A 19,388-nucleotide genomic window follows, 5' to 3' on the forward strand; every position below is an offset into this window, starting at 1 on the left:
ATCAGAGTGCACGGAATGACGAGGTGGGCGGGCAATCCTCGTTTGCAGCCTATCCAGACGCATGGAGTCGCTCTCCACGGAGCCGAGGCGCGCGCTCCGCTCCTGCCCCTACCCCTCCACCCTTCCCCCCCACCCCCCGGCCAAGGCCTGGAGCCGACTTCCTCCGATTGCGCGGGCGCGAGGTTGTGGGAGTGCACCCGGGGTCACGTGAGTAGTTTAGTCGGCCCTCTCCCGGGGGCAGCCATTTTCTTAAAGGCTGTTAATTAACGAGCTCTTCAAAGTACTCAGATGAGAAACCTCCGGTGCTTTCTGGTCTAGTAGTTATCAACTGAGGCACCAAGAAAAGTCCTCTATCACTCAGACCTAGGAGTGTCTAATGCACTCCTCACTCACAGGTCCTCCAATTTATTTGTTTCCTTAGTCCTCAGAAAGAACCATTGATGAAGCAAGCCCAGAAAATGGGGTCTTGACTTTTTAAAGGTGTGTTCTAAGCGACGGCTAGAATGGAAATCTTCGGGGATAAAGTATGTCCCTGAGAAGTCCCGGTGCTTTAAGGGTGTATGCCAAGGGGCGGAGTCTATAGCGGAAGTTGGAAGTCAGTACCGAAGTCCAACTGATGAAGGGCGGAAGTAGAGTGTTCACTCCCGCAATCATGGCGCAGGAAAAGGAAGATATTAGGGACTACAATTTGACTGAGGAGCAGAAGGCGACCAAGGCCAAGTACCCTCCAGTCAATCGGAAGTACGAGTGTGAGTAGGTGGCTAATTTCTTTCATCTAGTTTTCTTGCCTGTGGCTTCCGGCCTCGCTTACCACTTTTCCCCGTAAGGTGCTTCAGGCATGATCCCGTTTCGCCCTGTATTATAGTCTCATGTGTACTTGTTGGGGAATGCTGAAAAGAAGCCACCCGGGAAACTGGGCTCTCACTTTTACAATCTCCTGAACTTTTTTTTACATATGCCTAATCACTTTATCTTGTTGGAATGCTAGTGTATTAATTCTAAAGATAACCGTATTTCCAGAAGTTTATCTCCCCCTTGTATCTCCAACAGTGGGATAGAGTGTGGCTAGGTTAGAGGACTCGGAAAGCTAAGTAGGGGACTTAAAACTTGTTTTTTACCTGCGTCGTGTTAATAAAATGATTTGGCGAGCTTCTGGTAGGTATTGCCCAGGCGCTGGATCACCGGCCTCCACGTCCACCACTGTCCTAGTTTGTCAGCTAAAGAATACGTAGTGCCTCAGCGCTGATACGCCTGTTTATCAACTAAAGAATACGTAGTGCCTCAGCGCTGATACACCTCTGTTTATCAACTAAAGAATACGAAGTGCCTCAGCGCTGATACACCTCTGTTTATCAACTAAAGAATACGAAGTGCCTCAGCACTGATACGTCCCTGCGGGTGCTCCGCCCACATGCTCCTCTCACTCCCTTAGTAATTAGACTGCTGTTCCTCACCAGGCTCAACAAATGAGATAATAAATACGAAAGTATAGTGCAGATCTTTGAAGTTTTATATAGACGTTAAACTGTCATCCCCAAAAGTGGCTGTAGTCTGGGGAGCACCAGTCTGACTTATTTACCTCTTTAAAATCTTTCTTTTTTATTGACTGATTTTAGAGATGGAGAGAGAAAGAAAAACATTTAGTTTGTTGTTCCACTTACTGGTGCATTCATTGATTGATTTTTGTGTGTGCCCTGACCAGGGTGGAACCTGCAACCTTGGCATATCTGGACGATGCTGTAACAAACTAAGCTACCTGGCCAAGGCCCTGCTTAAAATCTTCATTAATTTCCCATTGTCCTCTGTGTCTATTTACCATAGCATACTAGTTTTGACCTTGCATATTTCCCTAGTTCATTTTTTTCTCACTGAAAAACAATTTTTATTTTATTTATTTTTTTCCCTTTTATTGATTTTAGAGAGAGAGGAAGTGAGAGGGAGAGAGAGATAGAAACATTGATGAGAGAGCCCAGCCAGTGTGGCTCAGTGGATTGAGCACCATCCCATGGACTGAGAGATCTTGGTTGGATTCCTGGTCAGGGCAGGTGCCCAGGTTGCAGGCTCAATCCCCAGTAGGGGGTGTGCAGCCTATCAATGTTTCTCTCTCACATTGATGTTTCTAGCTCTCTCTCCCTTCCTCTCTCAAAAAATCAATAAAAACATATTTAAAAAAAAAAAGAAACATTGATGACAGAGAACATTGACCGGTCACCTCCTGCATGCCCCCCACTGGGAATCGGGCTCACAACCTGGTCATGTGTCCCGACTGGGAAGCAAACCAGTGACTTCTTGGTGCATGGGTTGATGCTCAACCACTGAGCCACAGCAGCCGGACTGAAAAACAATTAAAAAATATTTTTTTTTTCTTTATTGATTTTTAGAGAGAAAGGAAGGGAGAGGGAGAGAGAGATAGAAACACTGATGAGAGAGAACATGGATGGGCTGCCTCTTGCATGACCCCATTGGGGATCGGGCCCACAACCTGGGCATGTGCCCTGACCAGGATTCGAACCAGCGACCTCTTGGTGCATGGGTTGACGCTCAGCCACTGAGCCACACCGGCCAGGCTGAAAAACAATTTTTAAAAATTACTTTTCATAGGTTGTATATATGATTCAAAATTCAAAAAGTACAACAAATATGCATTGAAAAGTCTTTCAGCCCTGATCCCAAGCTACCTGGTCTTCCTCACTAGAGTCGATCTGTGTGCATGTAAAGACTTTCCAGCATTTACTTTAACCAATTTCCAACTGATGCACACTTATGAAATTTTCACTATTTTGCTATTAGACACAATGCAGCAATGAATATACTTGTACATGTTGGTTTTGCACATGTGCAAGTATTTGTAGGATACATTTCTAAAAGTTACATTGCTTTGTCAAAGGATATGTGCATTTTTAATGTCAAAGTTATTGCTAAATTGTTCTCCATTGAGGTTGTTCCAGTTTATACACTTAATAGCGTTGCATTATTGTGCCTCTTTCCTCACACCTTTACCAATTTACTGGTTTAACATACTTTTTGGTCTTTTCCAACTTGTTAATTATCTTATACTAATTGCATTTTTCTCATTGTAGGTAAGGTTGAACATATTTTAATATGTTTGGAGTTATTTGTATTTCTTTTTCTGAGATGTGTATATTCATATTTTTTTTATCCTCACCCAAGGTCTTTTTTTTTTTTTTTTTGCATTTATCTTCAGATGGTACTGGAGGGAGAGAGAGAGAAACATCTATGTGAGAGAGACACATTGACTGGTTGCCACCTGCACAATCCCAACCAGGACCGGGGACAAACTGCAACTGAGGTACGTGCCCTTAGCGGGAACCAAACCCCAGGTCTCTCTGGACTGCGGGCTGACGCTCTAACTGGTAAATCAAACTGGCCAGGGCGTATATTCATATTCTTTACCCATTTTTCTTTTTAATTTTTTTTCTTTATTGATTTTAGAGGGAGAGGGAGACAGAAACATCGATGTGAGAGAGAAACATGGATCTGCTGCCTCCTGCATGCCCCCCCCACTGGGAATGGGGTCCAAAACCCCAGCATGTACCCTGACTGGGAATCGAACCGGTGACCTCTTGGTGCGTGGGTTAACACTCAACTAGTGCTGCACCTGGGCTTGAAGTCTAACATTGTAAAGTAGCCTGGCCTGTGGAGTCATTGTGTATTCCCTTTATGTTGAGTTTTTTTTTTTGTTAATCCTCACTCGAGGATATTTTTTCATTAATTTTTGGATAGAGTAGGAAGGAGGGGAGAGAGAGAAACATTGATGTGAGAGAGAGAGAGAGACACATCTATTGGTTGACTCCCACAGGGCCCCAACCAGGGCTGGGGACCTGCAACCTACAACCCAGTTACGTGCCCTTGATCAGGAATCAAACCCATGACCCTTCAGTCCCTGGGCTGACACTCTAACTGCTGAACCAAACTGGTCAGGACCTTACAGACTTTTCTACCACACAAGATATAGAGTTAAGAGTTCATTGTTTCAGCTTCAGATTTCACATTGTTAACTAACCTTTAAAAACTACCACATTTTGCCCTGGCTGGATTGGCTCAGCGGTTAGAGCATCGGCCTACGGACCAAAGAATCACGGGTTCGCTTTCCTTTCAAGGGCAGGTACCTGGGTTGCAGGTTTGATCTCCAGCTCTGGTCAGGGTTGTGCAGAAGGCAGCCAGTCAATGTGTGTTTCTCACTCTCACAGTGATATTTCTCTTTCTTCCTCTCTCTCCCCCTTCTACTCTATCTAAAAATCAATGAGAAAATATCCTCGGGTGAGAATTAACAAAAAATAAATAAATAAATAAACTTGCAAAAATGCTAAACAATGACACTTTTCTCACTAAGTTTTTTTTTAAATACTGTTATTTTCTCATAATATATGCAATTTTATGTTAAATGAAATACACTTGTTAATTTTTTTGTTATTAATTCTTCATTGTTGTCATATGTAATCAATAATTTAGCTTCTACCTTACAGTATTTTGTCTCGTACATTATTCAAAACTCATAGATTAGTCCATCATATTATGGTACAAAGATTTCAGTTGAAATTACCATTATACATTTGTTTCTGGGTTGAGGACAAATGCATCTTCTGTGATCATCAGGATATTGAGCCATTCTGGCCTCTATAAATGCAACAGTTGACCTTTCTTACAGAATTGTATGGTAGTCAGTGCATTATCATCTTATTTGCATCTTTAAATATTTAGTCATAAGTAATATTGGCCTATAAAATAAATTTATAGACAATTACAAATTGCCACAATCACAATTATTTATGAAGAAAAAAACATTTAAAATGGCAAAGGAGCCCTGGCCAGAGTGGTTCAGTTGGTTGAGCATCATCCCATGTACCAAGAGGTTGCTGGTTTGATTCCTGGTCATAGTACGTGCCCAGGTTTTGGGCTCAGTCCCCAGGGGAGGGCATTCAGGAGGCAGCCAGTTGATGTTTCACCTTCTCTATCTCCCTTCCATTCTCTCTATAAAATCAATAAAAACATTTAAAAAAATAAAATAGCAAAGGACATCAGCAACAATAAGTACAGATGTTGAGGACTTTTGGAAATGTAAAACTGAGTACCTTTCTTCATGTAGCATCATAGTTAAGAGGCTTGTCTTTGCAGCTAGAAAACACAGGTTCCACCTTGGCTAATTTGGCTCAGGTTAGAGCATCGGCCCTTCCTTACCTTGAGGTAAACACTGTTCTGATATTTGTCATCATAGCTAATATTGCCTGTTTTAGAGTCTTATATAGGCCTGACCGGTGCTGCTCAATAATTAGAGCATCGGCCCTCACACCAAATGGTCACACATTTGATTCCTGGCCCTGGTCTGGTGCATGCAGGAGGCAACCAATCCATATGTCTCTCTTACATTGATGTTTCTCTCTCTCTCTCCCCTTACCCCACCCTCCCTCCCTTCCACCCTCTCTAAAAATCAATGGAAAAAATATCCTTGGGTGAGAATTAACCAAAAAAAGCGTCTCATATAAGTGGAATCATAGTATATTTTCTTTTATGTCTGGCTTACTCACTCAGTATTAAAGATAAACACAACTGGATGTTAAAGTGATGAACTAATACTATTCAGTAACTACTGACAGTAGGGGAAAGAGTTGAGCTCCATTCTGATTTGTGCACAGCTGATTGGGCCTTTTAAAGGGAGAATGAGGGACTTTGGAAGAGTGGGGAGCTCAGTAGAGACTGATAATTGAAAATTTACAAAAGGTTGGATCAGTGTAAATTCGATTAGGCCAGCAGTGTTTGCTAGCTGGCAGTTATCAAAGTTAGGATTCTATCCTCCCACAGAGACATAGTCCTTTCTGGTGATTACATTTCCAAGGAATGGCTCTGGAGTCCTTGAAAAAGACATTTCTGGGCTGTAAGAGATAAATATTCACAACGTAAGCCCTTTTCAGTAAATGCTCTAAGAAACAGAGATCAAGGGCCTATGGTCAGGTGTTGGCTAGAACAAATAGTAAATTCTTCTGGCTATGTTTCACTTTCTCAGGCAGACAATGTAATGGGGGTAGGAATGAGGGGTCTAATCCTAGGAAGGCTTTAGGCTGCTAGAAACCATGTTCAAGTTTGGCCAGGCCTCTCAGTGCAGAACCTTTGGATTGACTTGTTAGGTACTGGGAGTTCTGCAGTTTTCACTTAACGTTTTTGAGATTCATGTTGATACAGTATCAGTAGTTCATACATTTTTATTGCTGAGTAGTATTGCATTGTATTCCTCAGTTTGTTTTATCAGTTCTTTCGACAGACATTAGGTTTTTAATTTGGGGGAATAAAATTGCTGTGAATATTCTCATATGTAATTTTGTGAATACATGCTTTCATTTGTCTAGGGTTAATAGTCATTTTCTTTTAACTTGTCATCTCTGCTGGTCATGAACTCCTTAATGCCTGAAACATTAAGTTCTCAGTAATATATCTGAGTGAATTAGAGATGAGTTTGAACCTTGAGTTCCACCAGAAGATGATATGTTATAGTGTAAAGATTACTAAATTGGGAGTCAGAAAAGCACAATTTTAGTCCCAACTCTACCTCTACTCAATAGTGTAATCCTGAACAAGTAATATAATCTATGGATTTCAGGTTTCTTCTTGTAAGTGAAGGAATTATATATATATTAAATGATCTCCAAGACTTCCTACCATCCCAAATATTCTGTGATTCTAAGTGGGAAGAATTGATGGAAGTCATAATATGAGTGAAGATAGACTGAAATGTTGAGATAACAGGTCCACTGGGAGCTCGCTATATTGGCAGTTGTTACTGGTATTCCTGTGAGAATATCAGGAAAAAGCTCATAATACATATTGTATAGTTTACTTTCTAAAACTATTTAATTGGCCAAGGATATCATTGAGGAGCACTTCAAATGCAAGAAATCAACAAATAAAAAACTTGGCACTTGTTTTAAAAAAAGAAACAACACGTCTAGAATTTGGCTACCTGTTCATGAAAAGGTGAGACAGGGAAATACAGAATTTTATATCTTCGATGACGATATAGTGTCTAGAATTTTGATCATTCACACAGTAGCTATTTAGAAAAGATATTGAGCCCAGCCAGTGTGGCTCAGTGGTTGAACACCAGGTTGCCAGTTCAGTTCCCGGTCAGAGCACATGCCCAGGTTGTAGGCCAACTCCCCAATGGGGAGCATGCAGGAAGCAGTATTCTCCCTCATTGATGTTTCTATCTCTCCCTCTCCCTTCCTTTCTCCTTCAAGTTAATAAAGAAAAAAAATGTTTTTTAAATGTTTTACATTTGAAAAAAGAAAAGATACTGATTTGTGAGGAAAAGTAATGTCAGGAAATGACATTTGTTTATTGGGAAACTATGATGTATTAGACACTTTTTAGATCACCTAGAAGACCTTGGCTCTGCTGCCTTCCAGAAATTGTCATTCTTTTAAATCTAAATTTTGGGGGTTTCCGGTATAGGTTGGGGGGAAAATGGCAGTGGTCACCGAGTTCCCGGCTCTGACGCCGGTGAGGAGAGTGGAGGCTCTATGATCCTAGGCGAGGCACGGTGGAGACTGAGTGTGTCTTCCTCCGCAGTCTTGGAGACCGCTAGGAGCATCCAACTGCCTGATAGCCCAGGGCAAGGTCAGACTCATGGAGAGGTCGATCTTGCTCTCGCAAAATTAGGAGATTCAAGCCTCTTCTACCCTGTCCTCGAGCCCACTGTGTGCCTGTCTTGTAGTACAGTTGAACAATTAGTCTTCCTGCGAGACCCAATAGGAGCACCTATTGCCCAGATGCTCGCTCTGTCAAGGCAACACCTGGTGTCTCCTTTGTTCAGCATGACATCGTTCAGCCTTTTCTACAGAGGTGACAGTCTGACAGATTCCCAGAAAGATAGGATTGAAATCCCTTTGCCTCATGGCAGGAGCGAACTGATGAATCCATAGAAACCAGAAGAGCCTGCCTGCTCTATGAGAGCAGAAAGAGGGGAATGCTGGAAAACTGCTTTCTGCTTAGCCTCTTTGCTAAAGAATATCTGCAACACATGACAGAGAAACAGCTGAACCTCTATGATCGCCTCATTAATGAGCCCAGTAATGACTGGGATATTTACTATTGGGCTACAGAAGCAAAACCAGCTCCAGAAATATTGGAAAATGAAGTCATGGCACTGCTGAGAGACTTTGCTAAACACAAAAAGAACAGAGGCTGCGTGCCCCAGATCTTGAATACCTCTCTGAAAAGCGACTTTGAGCTGCGCACCTCCCGCTTTTGGGGCTCAGTCCCTGGAGCCCACTGCTTAGGATGGATACTGGTTTTGACTTCCTACTTTTTCCCTTAGACACTCAGCTCACCCAGACCATTCATCCTGCCCCAAATGACGGACCACTTCTCTTCCAGGACATGTAAATGTACAGTGTCTCATTCTGACACTTTTTTTGTTCAGTTCTAGGCCTCAAAGGGGTTTAGAAATGCGAGGGCTGCCTCTAGTACACATAGGAGTGAAATTGCCTTTAAAATTAAGATTCACCTGCAACCAACAATGCTGAATTTGCTTTCACTAGTTGTTCTGAAATCAAGTATTTAAAAAAGAAGCAGATTTTGTGTGATTTCATAAATGTGTATCTATTTTACCGATAGAAAACAGATAAAAGAAAAACTGCAGTATTAAAAAAATAAATAAATGTAAATTTTGGGATTATTGAAAGATAACTCTTTAACATTAATGTGCTAATATTATGTTACTATTAGTTCTTTAGCCATTTATTTGATTCATATTAACAGAATAACAACTGTGAAGTCTTAGAAGAAATTTTCGTAATTAAAAATAACCTTGCCCTGGCTGGTTTGCTCAGTGGTTAGAGCATTGGCTTGTGGACCAAAGAGTCCCGGGTTCGATTCTGGCCAAGGGCACATACCTTGGTTGCAGTTTGTCCCTGGCCCCGGTTGGGGTCGTGCTAGTGGCAACCAGTCGATGTGTCTCTCACTCAATGTTTCTCTCTCCCTGTCTCTCTCTCCCTCCCACTCTGTCTGAAGATAAATGTAAAAACAATATCCTTGGGTGAGGATTAAAGAAAAAGAAAAATAACCCTTCATAGCCCTGGCTGGTTTTGCTCAGTGGTTAGAACATAGGCCCGGGGACCAAAGAGTCACGGGTTCGATTCTGGTCAAGGGCACGTGCCTTGGTTGCAATTCGGTCTTTGGCCCTGGTCGGGGTTGTGCAGGAGGCAACCAATTGGTGTGTGTGTGTGTCTTTCTCTCCCTCCCCCTTCCACTCTGTCTGGAAAAAACAAAAAATAAAAACCCTTAGTAAAGCAATTAACTTCTGTGTAAATGGATAGCAAAAGGTATGATCTGCCCACATTTTTTCTCTCTTTAAGGTTGATGTTCTTAATAATGAACTAGAATTATTTTCTTGTGATTAGCATATAAGGTTTAGTTACTTATAAGTGTTTTTCATTCTCTCCCTCAGATTTGGATCATACAGCAGATGTCCAGTGAGTATAGCTGGAGTTTATTATGCCTTTGAAACCGTATGCTTAAATAAGAAGTCTGATGTTTTAATCTCGGTGTCCCAGTTTTAACTTTCCTCCTGTTTTGGTTCCTTTTAGAACATGAAAATGATGGTTTAAAAGCACCCAGTTTCAGTGCCATTAAATTGATTTAAGGCCTTTGATTTTAGATACATATATATATGTATATATATTTTTTAATATATTTTTATTGCCTGGACGGTGTGGCTCACTGATTGAGCATTGACCCATGCACCCAGAGGTCGCTGGTTCGATTCCCTCTCTTTCTCTCTCTAAAAATCAATAAAGAAAAAATTTTTTTTTACTGTTTTTATTGAATTAAAAAAAAATTTTTTTTTAATTGATTTTTAGAGAGAGAGAGTGAAACTTCAGTGAGAGAGAACATCAATTGGCCGCCTTCTGCATGCTCCCCACTGGGGATCAGGCCGACATCCTGGGCATGTGCCCTGACTGGGACTCAAACCAGCGACCTCTTGGTGCATGGGTCAATGCTTAATCAGTGAGCCACACCAGCCGAGCTTTATTGAGTTTTTTAGAGAGAGAAGAAGAGAGATATAGAAACATCAATGTGAGAGAGAGAAACGTCAGTAGGCTGCCTCCTGCACGACCCCTACTGGGGATCAAGCTGTCAACCCCAGTATGTGCCCTGACCTGGAATTGAACTGGTATCTCTCAGTCCATGAGACGAGGCTCAGTCCACTGAGTCACACCAGCTGAGCTTCATGTTGATTTTATTTTGACTTTGCTGTCAGGTTTTCTCTCTTGCCGTGGATTATATTACACAGGTCATGAATGTATTTTTTTTAGGTTACACGCATGGGGAAATACTCTGGAAGAAGCATTCGAGCAATGTGCAATGGCCATGTTTGGTTACATGACAGATACTGGGACTGTGGAGCCCCTCCAAACAATAGAAGTAGAAACACAAGGTAACCCGTTTATTTACGAGAAAGAAATTGTTATACAAGCATGCAGTAGTCTACATAGTACTTTCACGCTAAGAACAACAAAATTGATTATGAGCCTGCTCCTCCTCTTTCAGCTTGCCTAAGAAATTCGTTGCACTTTAAATTCAAACAACTTTTTAGAGCTGAGAATTATTAAACATCATACTATTAATTTTTTTTTTAATTCTGTGTAGGAGATGACTTACAGTCTCTTCTGTTTCACTTTTTGGATGAGTGGCTTTATAAGTTCAGTGCTGATGAATTCTTCATACCCCGGGTAAGCAAGGATTTTTATAGAGCAAATGGGTTCTTAGTTCATATTTTAAAATAGAACAAGTGATTTAAAATAGGACCACACCATACAGATATGTAATGATGATATTGATTTGCAGAGATTATAATGACCGTAGGCTCTTCTTGGTTAACCTGAGTTTGCCTATGTATATGCTGTTTGTATTTAGACCTCTTATTTATATAATTATCCCTAATCAGGATTGTGTAATAAGAAAGCATTTGCTGTCTTTATAGACACTTTTTATGTTTCCCAAGTTTGAGCTATATTTATGTCCATTTATATGTTCTTTTTGCCCCATTTGAAATCTAGCAGCTCTGCATGTTGGCCTAAGTTTAAAAATTGGTGCTTTTAGTTTTCCTTAATGTGAAAAAAGAAAAGCCAGATGGAGTTTGCTTGTTGCCATCAACCTCTAGAAGGGAACACCTCTCCAGCATCCTCATTATCTAGTACATATGGCCCCTCCTTCCTTCCATAAGTTCTTCATTCTCTCCTTAACTAGCTGTACTACATAAACCCTTTCAACTAAGTCATTTGTCCTACAAAGTTCAAGTGCCTACAATACTATATAAAAATAGGCTGAGAGTGATTGAAATCTTATGCCATCCTCTGTCTTACAGAAAAATTCTTTTGATTCATGTTTTTAGATTATATATTTTTAAGAATACCTCCCTTGCCCTGGCCGGTTTGGCTCAGCGGTTAGAGCATTGGCCTGCAGTCCAGAGAGACCCGGGTTCAGTTCCCGCTGTGGGCATGTACCTTGGTTGCAGTTTGTCCCCAGCCCTGGTTGGGTTGTGCGGGTGGCAACCACTCGATGTGTCCCTTTCACGTCGATGTTTCTCTCTCTCTCTCCCTCCCACTCTATCTGAACAACAACAACAAAAAAGAATACCTCCCTTGAATATGTAAGAATATTATTTTCTTGAAATATATTTAGTTTATTGTTTTATATTGGTTAACATTTTAATTTTCTTTGCATCATAGAAATTGTATGCTGTTATCTGGAAAAGGTGATAACCTAGACATGATTAGTAGATAGTCTGTAATGAACATTTTAAAAAATGAAAATAATTTGTTTTTCCTCTTTAGGAAGTAAAAGTACTTAGTATCGATCAAAGAAATTTCAAATTACGGTCAATTGGGTAAGTTTTGAATATCTTTCAAGTAGCGAGTCATGAAAGATGTTCAGTTATATTCTTCACTGAACTTAGCAGACAGGAAGACAGAAAAGTCAAGGACCAATTGCATCCTAATAGGTAGGGCTTTTCAATTGTTTAAGCAGGTTAAGCTTTGTTAGAGATCTAGGAGGGAGAGCTTACTTCAGCTTTGGAGGATCAGAATCTTGTTGGAACAAATTTGATTTTAATTGTTAAACCTGATTCCTAATTTGTTGATTTTTAGGACAAAACATATAACTGCTAGTTGGCACAAATATTTGCATAAAGCCTACCTTGGTGATGGGAAATACTTAATTGTGTTTTCTCATAGATTCTCACACCTAGATGCTATTCAAACCAGGGTCTTCTATTAAATTATTCTTTTCCTCTAGAGTTTGCAAACACTTGATTAGGTCACTTTGATTACACTTGGTGTTTCCCAAGTTTCTTTAGTCACTCAATAATATCTTGTGTTATTTTTATATAAAGCCTATCTTTTCCATTTTATGTTGAATTTTATAAGTTTCTTTTTGTAAAGTGAGGTCTTTTATTATCTCCTCTTTTTTGGGAGTGGGATGAGGAAATAGTCTTGTCCAGGGTACTTAGCTAATAAATGGTTGAACAGATTTTAAAACTTTCCTTTTTTCACTACTGCTTCTACTACTGTGATCTTCAGCTACATTAGTTTGGAAGGGAGAGAGGATACTTAGTTCTAGTCAAGTTCTAGGAGAATACCTTTGTAGGGCCTTCTATATATAGACCATGGACATTTTTGAAAAGTTATAAAATGCAAACCAAATTCAGACCGTATTATAGAATGTTATCTAAAGTGGGAGATGATGGCCCTGGCCGATTTGGCTCAGCGGTTAGAGCGTTGGCCTGTGGTCTGGAGAGACCCGGGTTTGGTTCCCGCGAAGGGCACATACCTCGGTTGCAATTTGTCCCCGGCCCTGGTTGGGTCGTGTGGGTGGCAACCACTCGATGTGTCCCTTTCACGTTGATGTTTCTCTCTCTCTCTCTCTCCCTCCCACTCCATCTGAACAAAATATCGAAAAATGTCCTCGGGTGAGGATAAAAAAATAAAAAATAATAAAGTGGGAGATGATGTTTCATTAGTTCTATAACCTTGACAACAATGAAAATTTTGGACATGTTACTCTGTTATGAAATAATATTAAATAAAGATTGTTTATTGAAAGCCTACCTATGTACACTATACTAGGGCACTTTTTTTTCATTAACTATTGACTTTGTTGAAATGGCTGTTGCACATAAGTCCCTCAGTAACTATATCTGCTGGCAATCAACCTGACATATATACCTCTTCCATTTCCTGGCTTTCTAGTATCTTAACTGCATTTGTAAGGCTTATTTTAAAATAAGTAAAGAGAGAACAAATATTAAATTCAGGAAATCTTAATCATGTTTTAATTTTCTTTTTCAAGGTGGGGAGAAGAATTCTCATTGTCCAAGCATCCTCAGGTATGTTTTTATTCCAGTCATTAAAAACATTCTATACTTCCTTACCATAAAGTTTGGTATATGTAATAGTAAATTTCAATGAATTCTAATAAATTGGTCTAAACTGGTAAGTTTTTCTCAGCCATCTTTGACCTGTCTGGACATATTATGTTAACGCAGTGATTTCATACATTTGATTTGGTGGATTAAGAGCACTTGGGTTCTAAGGTCAGGTTTGTTACTGATGATTGTGGGACTTAAAAGTAAGTCCGTTTGCCTTTTTGAGCTTTGATTTCTTCCTCTGTGATGAAGGTTTTGGACTAGGTGTTCTCTAAAGGACTTTCTACCTTCTGTTCTCCTCTAGATTCTATATTTGCCAACCTGTATTAGTCAAACCTATTGGAATAGGGAAAGGCAAAATTTTCCTGTAAAGGCCAGATAATGTTTTAAGCTTTGTGGGTGGAGAGTGATGGAAGAACCACTACTCACCTCTTCTTTTGTTACACTGCAGCAGCATAGACAAAACGTAAATGAATAAATGTGGCTGTGTTCCAATAAAACTTTATGGACATTGAAACTTGTATTTCATATCATTTTCAAATGTCATTAAATATTCCTTTGTTTTTCAATTGTATAGAAATGTAAAAACCATTCTTAGTTCATGGGGCTGTACAAAAACAGGTGGCAAGCTGGATTTGGCCTATGATTTGTGATTTGCTGACCTCTGTATTTAGTTCAAGGAGATCTAAATTAGTTGGAGGTGCCTGGGAAATCCTAGTATCATTTTTTCAACCATGGTATAATGAAATGAAGCCTGATGCAGGATCCTTAGGAGAAGCATAAAACAGAGAAAAACCAGTAGAGGGTAGTGTGCAAATATAAAACATTATGTTTATAATACAAATGACACAGTGGATTTTTTTGAACATGTTATAATTTAGATGTTTATTAGATATTCAAAAGGAGATATCAGATAATAGGCATTTATCTATAGAATGACTTGTTCAGGAGATAGGTGTGTCTGGAAATACAGATTTAGGAGTCGTCACTGAATAGATGATATTTATAACCATTGGTCTAGGTAAAATTACCAAGGAGGGAGGGTAGCTAAGAGAGAATAGAAAAGAGGACTGAGCCCTTGAGACACTAAGTTTGGAAGAGAGAGCCAAAAAGGAAAAGAGGGATGAGGAGAGCCTAGTGAGAAGGAGCAAGAGAAGAGGGCTGCCCTAGAAACAAGATATCTAATGCTCTTGAGTCTGCTCAAAGGTTGAATAAAGTGAGGTCAACTAATTAGTGGAATGATATGTATAAATATTTGGGGTGTGTCAAAGAAGGAATGAGAGGTGAGAAAATGGAGGTAGTATACTGACACAGTTCTTTTGAAGATTCCACAGAAAAGGGGAACATATGGATAGACCAGTAATAGCTAGAAGGGATTGTGGCTAGTAAGGAAGTTTTGTGCCTTGTCTTATATTAATTAGGAGGTGTATTAGCACCATTGCATGCTCAGTGGAAATGACATAGTATATTGGGAAATTTTGATCATGCTGGAAGGGGAGATAATGATTTCAGAGCAAAGACCTTCAGATAGTAAAGGCAGGGGTGGGGGAGTGTGGGATAGTGTTAAAGTGAAGTTGACCTCCTAATAGGACCAAGGACTGGCCATTAAAACAGGATGAAAGGCTGGTGGGAGTGCAGATACAATAAGATGGTAGATTTGATGGGGGAAAGATGAGTCAGTTTTTGTTTTTATTTTTATCGTCACCGGGGACATTTTTCCATTTTTTTTTTTCAGATAGAGTGGGAGGGAGGGAGGGAGGGAGAGAGAGAGAGAGAGGAGAGACATTGACGGGAAAGGGTCACATCGAGTGGTTGCCACCCGCACGACCCAACCAGAGGCCAGGGACAAACTGCAACCGAGGTACACGCCCTTAGCGAGGTCTCTCTGCACCGCAGGCCGACGCTCTAACCACTGAGCCACACCGGCCAGGGCTGAGTCAGTTCTTACTGAGTGCTCTTGTTTTCTCTAGAAAGCACAGTTGAGAGAGAATGAAGGATGGGAGCTAGAAGTGAAGATGTGAAATTTCAGTTGCCTCAGAGTGAGAAAGTAAATTTAGTGGTAAATGTAGGATTACTGGTCAGTGCAGAGTATCCTTTTGAGAATTGTGGACAGCCTTTTAAGGTGATACCAGTTCACATGGTGTGTGCTGCTACAGGCAGAAAGTTGAATTTGATTGAGGAGGTTGTTTCCCCAGGGGATTATGGCTGGGGAGGGGCAGAGGAGTTGGTGCCATTCAGTTTCATCTGAAATCTTCAAATTTCTTTGGTGCCATAAAGCTAACAAATGCCACTCCCTCGTCTCTGACACATTTTTTGGTGCACAGAATTACTGTAGGAGGTACTAAGAGAACATCAAATCCTGTGGCTCTAAGTTGAAGCGGGGTGTTGTCATGTATCAGAAACATGTGTAGAGCCCTGGCCGGTTTGGCTCAGCAGTTAGAGTGTTGGCCTGCGGTCTGGAGAGACCCAGGTTCGGTTCCCGCTAAGGGCACGTACCTCGGTTGCAGTTTGTCCCCGGCCCTGGTTGGGTCGTGAGGGTGGCAGCCACTCGATGTGTCCCTTTCTCGTCGATGTTTCTCTCTCTCTCGTTCCCTCCCACTCTATCTGAACAAAATACTGGGAAAAAAAAGAAACGTGTAGAAAGAAGGATCCTAAGAGGTAAAGTGAGTATTGTTAGCTGAGGAGAAGAAAATAGGCCAACCCCTGGCCAGTTTGGCTCAGCGGTTAGAGCATCGGCCTGTGGTCCAGAGACCCGGGTTCGGTTTCCGCTAAGGTCACGTACCTTGGTTGCGGTTTGTCCCCGGCCCTGGTTGGGTGGTGCGGGTAGCAACCACTCAATGTGTCCCTTTCACATAGATGTTTATCTCTCTCCCTCCCACTCTATGTGAACAAAATATCAAAAAATGTCCTTGGGTGAGGATTAAATAAATAAATAAGTGTAAAAAAAAAAAAAGAAAGAAAGAAAATAGGCCAAGTTCCTAGGCCCCAGGTTAGACTGCAAGGAGTTTTGAGAAGGAGCCCTGAGCAAACAGTAGGAAAGATTTGTGGTTTTCTTTTTTCCTTTATTAGTTTGTTTTTTTTAATCCTCACCCGAGGACACCTTTGCATTTTTTGTTCAGATAGAGTGGGAGGGAGAGAGAAGAGAGAGAGAGAGAGAGAGAAACATCGACATGAAAGGGACACACCGAGTGGCTGCCACCCGCACAACCAACCAGGGCCGGGGACAGACTGCAACCAAGGTACGTGCCCCTAGCGGGAACCGAACCGGGGTCTTTCTGGACTGTAGGCCCACACTCTAACTGCTGAGCCAATCCGGCTGGGGCAAGCTTTGTGTTGTTTGATTCAAACCATTTGATAAGTGATAAAGCTGATGCCCAGACAGGTCATACAGCTTCCATATCCAGGTGGAAATAAAGCCAGGATTGGCGTTCTGTCTCCTAATTCCAGTTCATTGCTCTTTCTACTATACACTTGCTTTTAGTGAATCAACATATAATACTATACCAATTTGATAACTGTTTTATGTGAGTTTTTAGTTTTTCAGAGTAATGATAAAAATTAGACTTTCTGCCAAATGTTGGTAGAGTTAATTATTCTGATTTCAATGTCCTTTTTCTCCTATTTGTTTTTTCTCTAACCCGAACTTTAGGGAACTGAAGTCAAGGCAATAACATATTCAGCAATGCAGGTCTATAATGAAGAGAAGCCAGAAGTTTTCGTGATCATTGACATTTAAGATAAAAAAAAAAAAATACTCCTATGAAGAACTGTTTTTTTCTCTTCCTTTTGAGAAGATACCATGATATAAATTCTAGTGTCTGACAATGTATGATGATTTGCAGAACAGAAATATTTGACTTAAAGTGTGACTTCCACAAATGGAAAATCAAGGCATAGACTTGGTCTGCATTAACTAGATATTCAAATGTTAAAGAATTCTTCAGGTGGCAAATATGGTTCCTCATTTATTAATTCCCTGATATAGCAGCAGGTGCTTCACACCCTTCCAATGGAATGCCAGCCTCCAGCCCAGTCCCAAAAGGGATCATTGATGTAAGCAGCAGCTGGAGAGATTCTGAAGCCTCCATGCTCTTATCGAATCCAGTTTAGGGGAAAAAATGATAATTTGAGAAATCTTACAATCAGAATTTTGCTTTCAAAAAGGAGAAACATCTGTAACAAAACTTAATTAAAAATTTTTTTAAAAAGAGTTTTGCTTTTCCTCCAAATTGGTTAAGACATATCTTCTATACATATATTAAGAGGTTGTATTTTAGATTGCTGTAGGACAGAGCCATCCTGTATTCCAGTTGGTTACCTTAGAAGAAGTAATTATAATTGAACAATTGGAAGACCTCTAGAAAGAGCCCTGATTTTCTATCTTACTTTATTTAATTTATTTATTTTTAATCCTCGCCCAAGGATATTTTTCTATTTATCTTCAGATAGAGAGAGGGAAAGAAAGGGAGAGAAAGAAACATCAATGTGAGAGGAATACATTGACTGGTTGCCTCCCGGACGACCTGACCAAGGCCAGGAACGAACTGCAACTGGGATACGTGCCCTTGTCCGGAATCGAACCCGGGACTCATTGGTCCACAGGCTGATGCTCTACCACTGAGCCAAACCAGCCAGGACCTTTCTTACTTTTTTTTTTAAGCACTGATATATGACACTTTTTTGTTTTCCCATTAAAAAAAGCATAATGCCCTTACAAATGGGCCCTTGTAGCATGTAATTTTATATTAAAGCCTGTATTTTTATACAGTTAGAGATGAATGGGAGAATTTTTTTAAGTTCCTTTGATTTTTTTGTTTTTATACTCCCCGGAAGACACTTTCTACCATTTTTTATTCAGATAGAGTGGGAGGGAGAGAGAGGAAGAGAGAGAGAGAGAGAAAAACATTGACATGAAAGGGACACATCAAGGGGTTGCCACCCACACGACCAACCAGGGCCGGGGACAAACTGCAACCGAGGTACGCACCCCCAGCGAGAACCAAACCCAGGTCTCTCTGGACCGCAGGCTGATGCTCTAACCGCTGAGCCAAACCGGCCAAGACAAAATTCCTTTGATTTTTAAAAATTATGTAAGCTCTTCATTTCTAAGGAGACAGTAGGCCAGGAAAACAACTATAAAATTATCTGAACACACTTCCGGTCAAGATGGCAGCATAGGTAAACACAGTCCTCGCTTCCTCCCACAAGGACATCTAAATTACAACTAAACTACAAAACAGCCATCATTCAGACCTACCTGAAATTGAGCTGAATGGAAGTCCTACAACTAAGAAATTAAAGAAGCAGCCACATCGAGACTGACTGACTCACCAGCAGTCAAAAAAGGTTAAGGAGGAATGCCATGCTGATCTGAACTACAACTCCAAGCACATTCTGTGGGTTTGGTGATCTTAGAAGCACGAGCAATCATCTTCCATGCTGTTACTGAAGCAGGAACTCAACTGGATGTCTCTCACCCACTGCTCACACCTTCATTGACTAACAGGCCATTGACTGCACAGTTACAGTATCAAACATTTATTTTACTAGTTTCCTGTAGTATAACCATTAACTACCTGCATTTTTACTTTTAAAAGAGCTTCAATAGCTGCTGGAATCTTTCTGAGACCTGAAAATTTTAAAAATGTGTGTTAATTATAAATATTACAGTAAGGTTTTTTTTTAATCCTCACCTGAGGATATTTTTCCATTTATCTTCAGATAGAGTGGGAAGGGCAGAGAGAGAGAGAAACATCGACATGAGAGAGACACATCAATTGGTTGCCCCCTGCACACCCCCAACCAGGGCTGGGGACGAACTGCAATCAAGGTGTGTGCCCTTGACTAGAATCGAACCCACAACTCTTTGTTCCATGAGCTGATGCTTTAACCACTGAGCCAAATCGGCCAGGGCAATATGATTTTTTAAAAAATCTGTAATGACTACATT

General features: G+C 40.6%; 1 protein-coding gene across 2 annotated transcripts; it reads left to right on the forward strand.

Annotated features, from left to right (window-relative positions):
- The first annotated feature begins 259 nt into the window (after positions 1-259).
- On the forward strand, positions 260-17,849 carry ZBTB8OS (zinc finger and BTB domain containing 8 opposite strand). 2 transcript variants are annotated; one of them, XM_036256341.1, is made up of 7 exons: positions 260-749; positions 9,461-9,485; positions 10,329-10,450; positions 10,663-10,745; positions 11,850-11,902; positions 13,363-13,399; positions 17,088-17,849. In XM_036256341.1, the coding sequence occupies exons 1-7, from the start codon at positions 617-619 to the stop codon at positions 17,172-17,174; spliced, it is 540 nt and encodes a 179-aa protein (XP_036112234.1). In that variant the 5' UTR covers positions 260-616; the 3' UTR covers positions 17,175-17,849. The 2 variants fall into 2 exon arrangements, with proteins under 2 accessions (XP_036112234.1, XP_036112235.1); XM_036256342.1 differs by having other exon boundaries at positions 652-753.
- Positions 17,850-19,388: the final 1,539 nt, after the last annotated feature.

The sequence above is a fragment of the Molossus molossus genome, unplaced genomic scaffold, assembly GCF_014108415.1.
Source record: "Molossus molossus isolate mMolMol1 unplaced genomic scaffold, mMolMol1.p scaffold_m16_p_12, whole genome shotgun sequence".
NCBI lineage: Eukaryota > Metazoa > Chordata > Mammalia > Chiroptera > Molossidae > Molossus > Molossus molossus.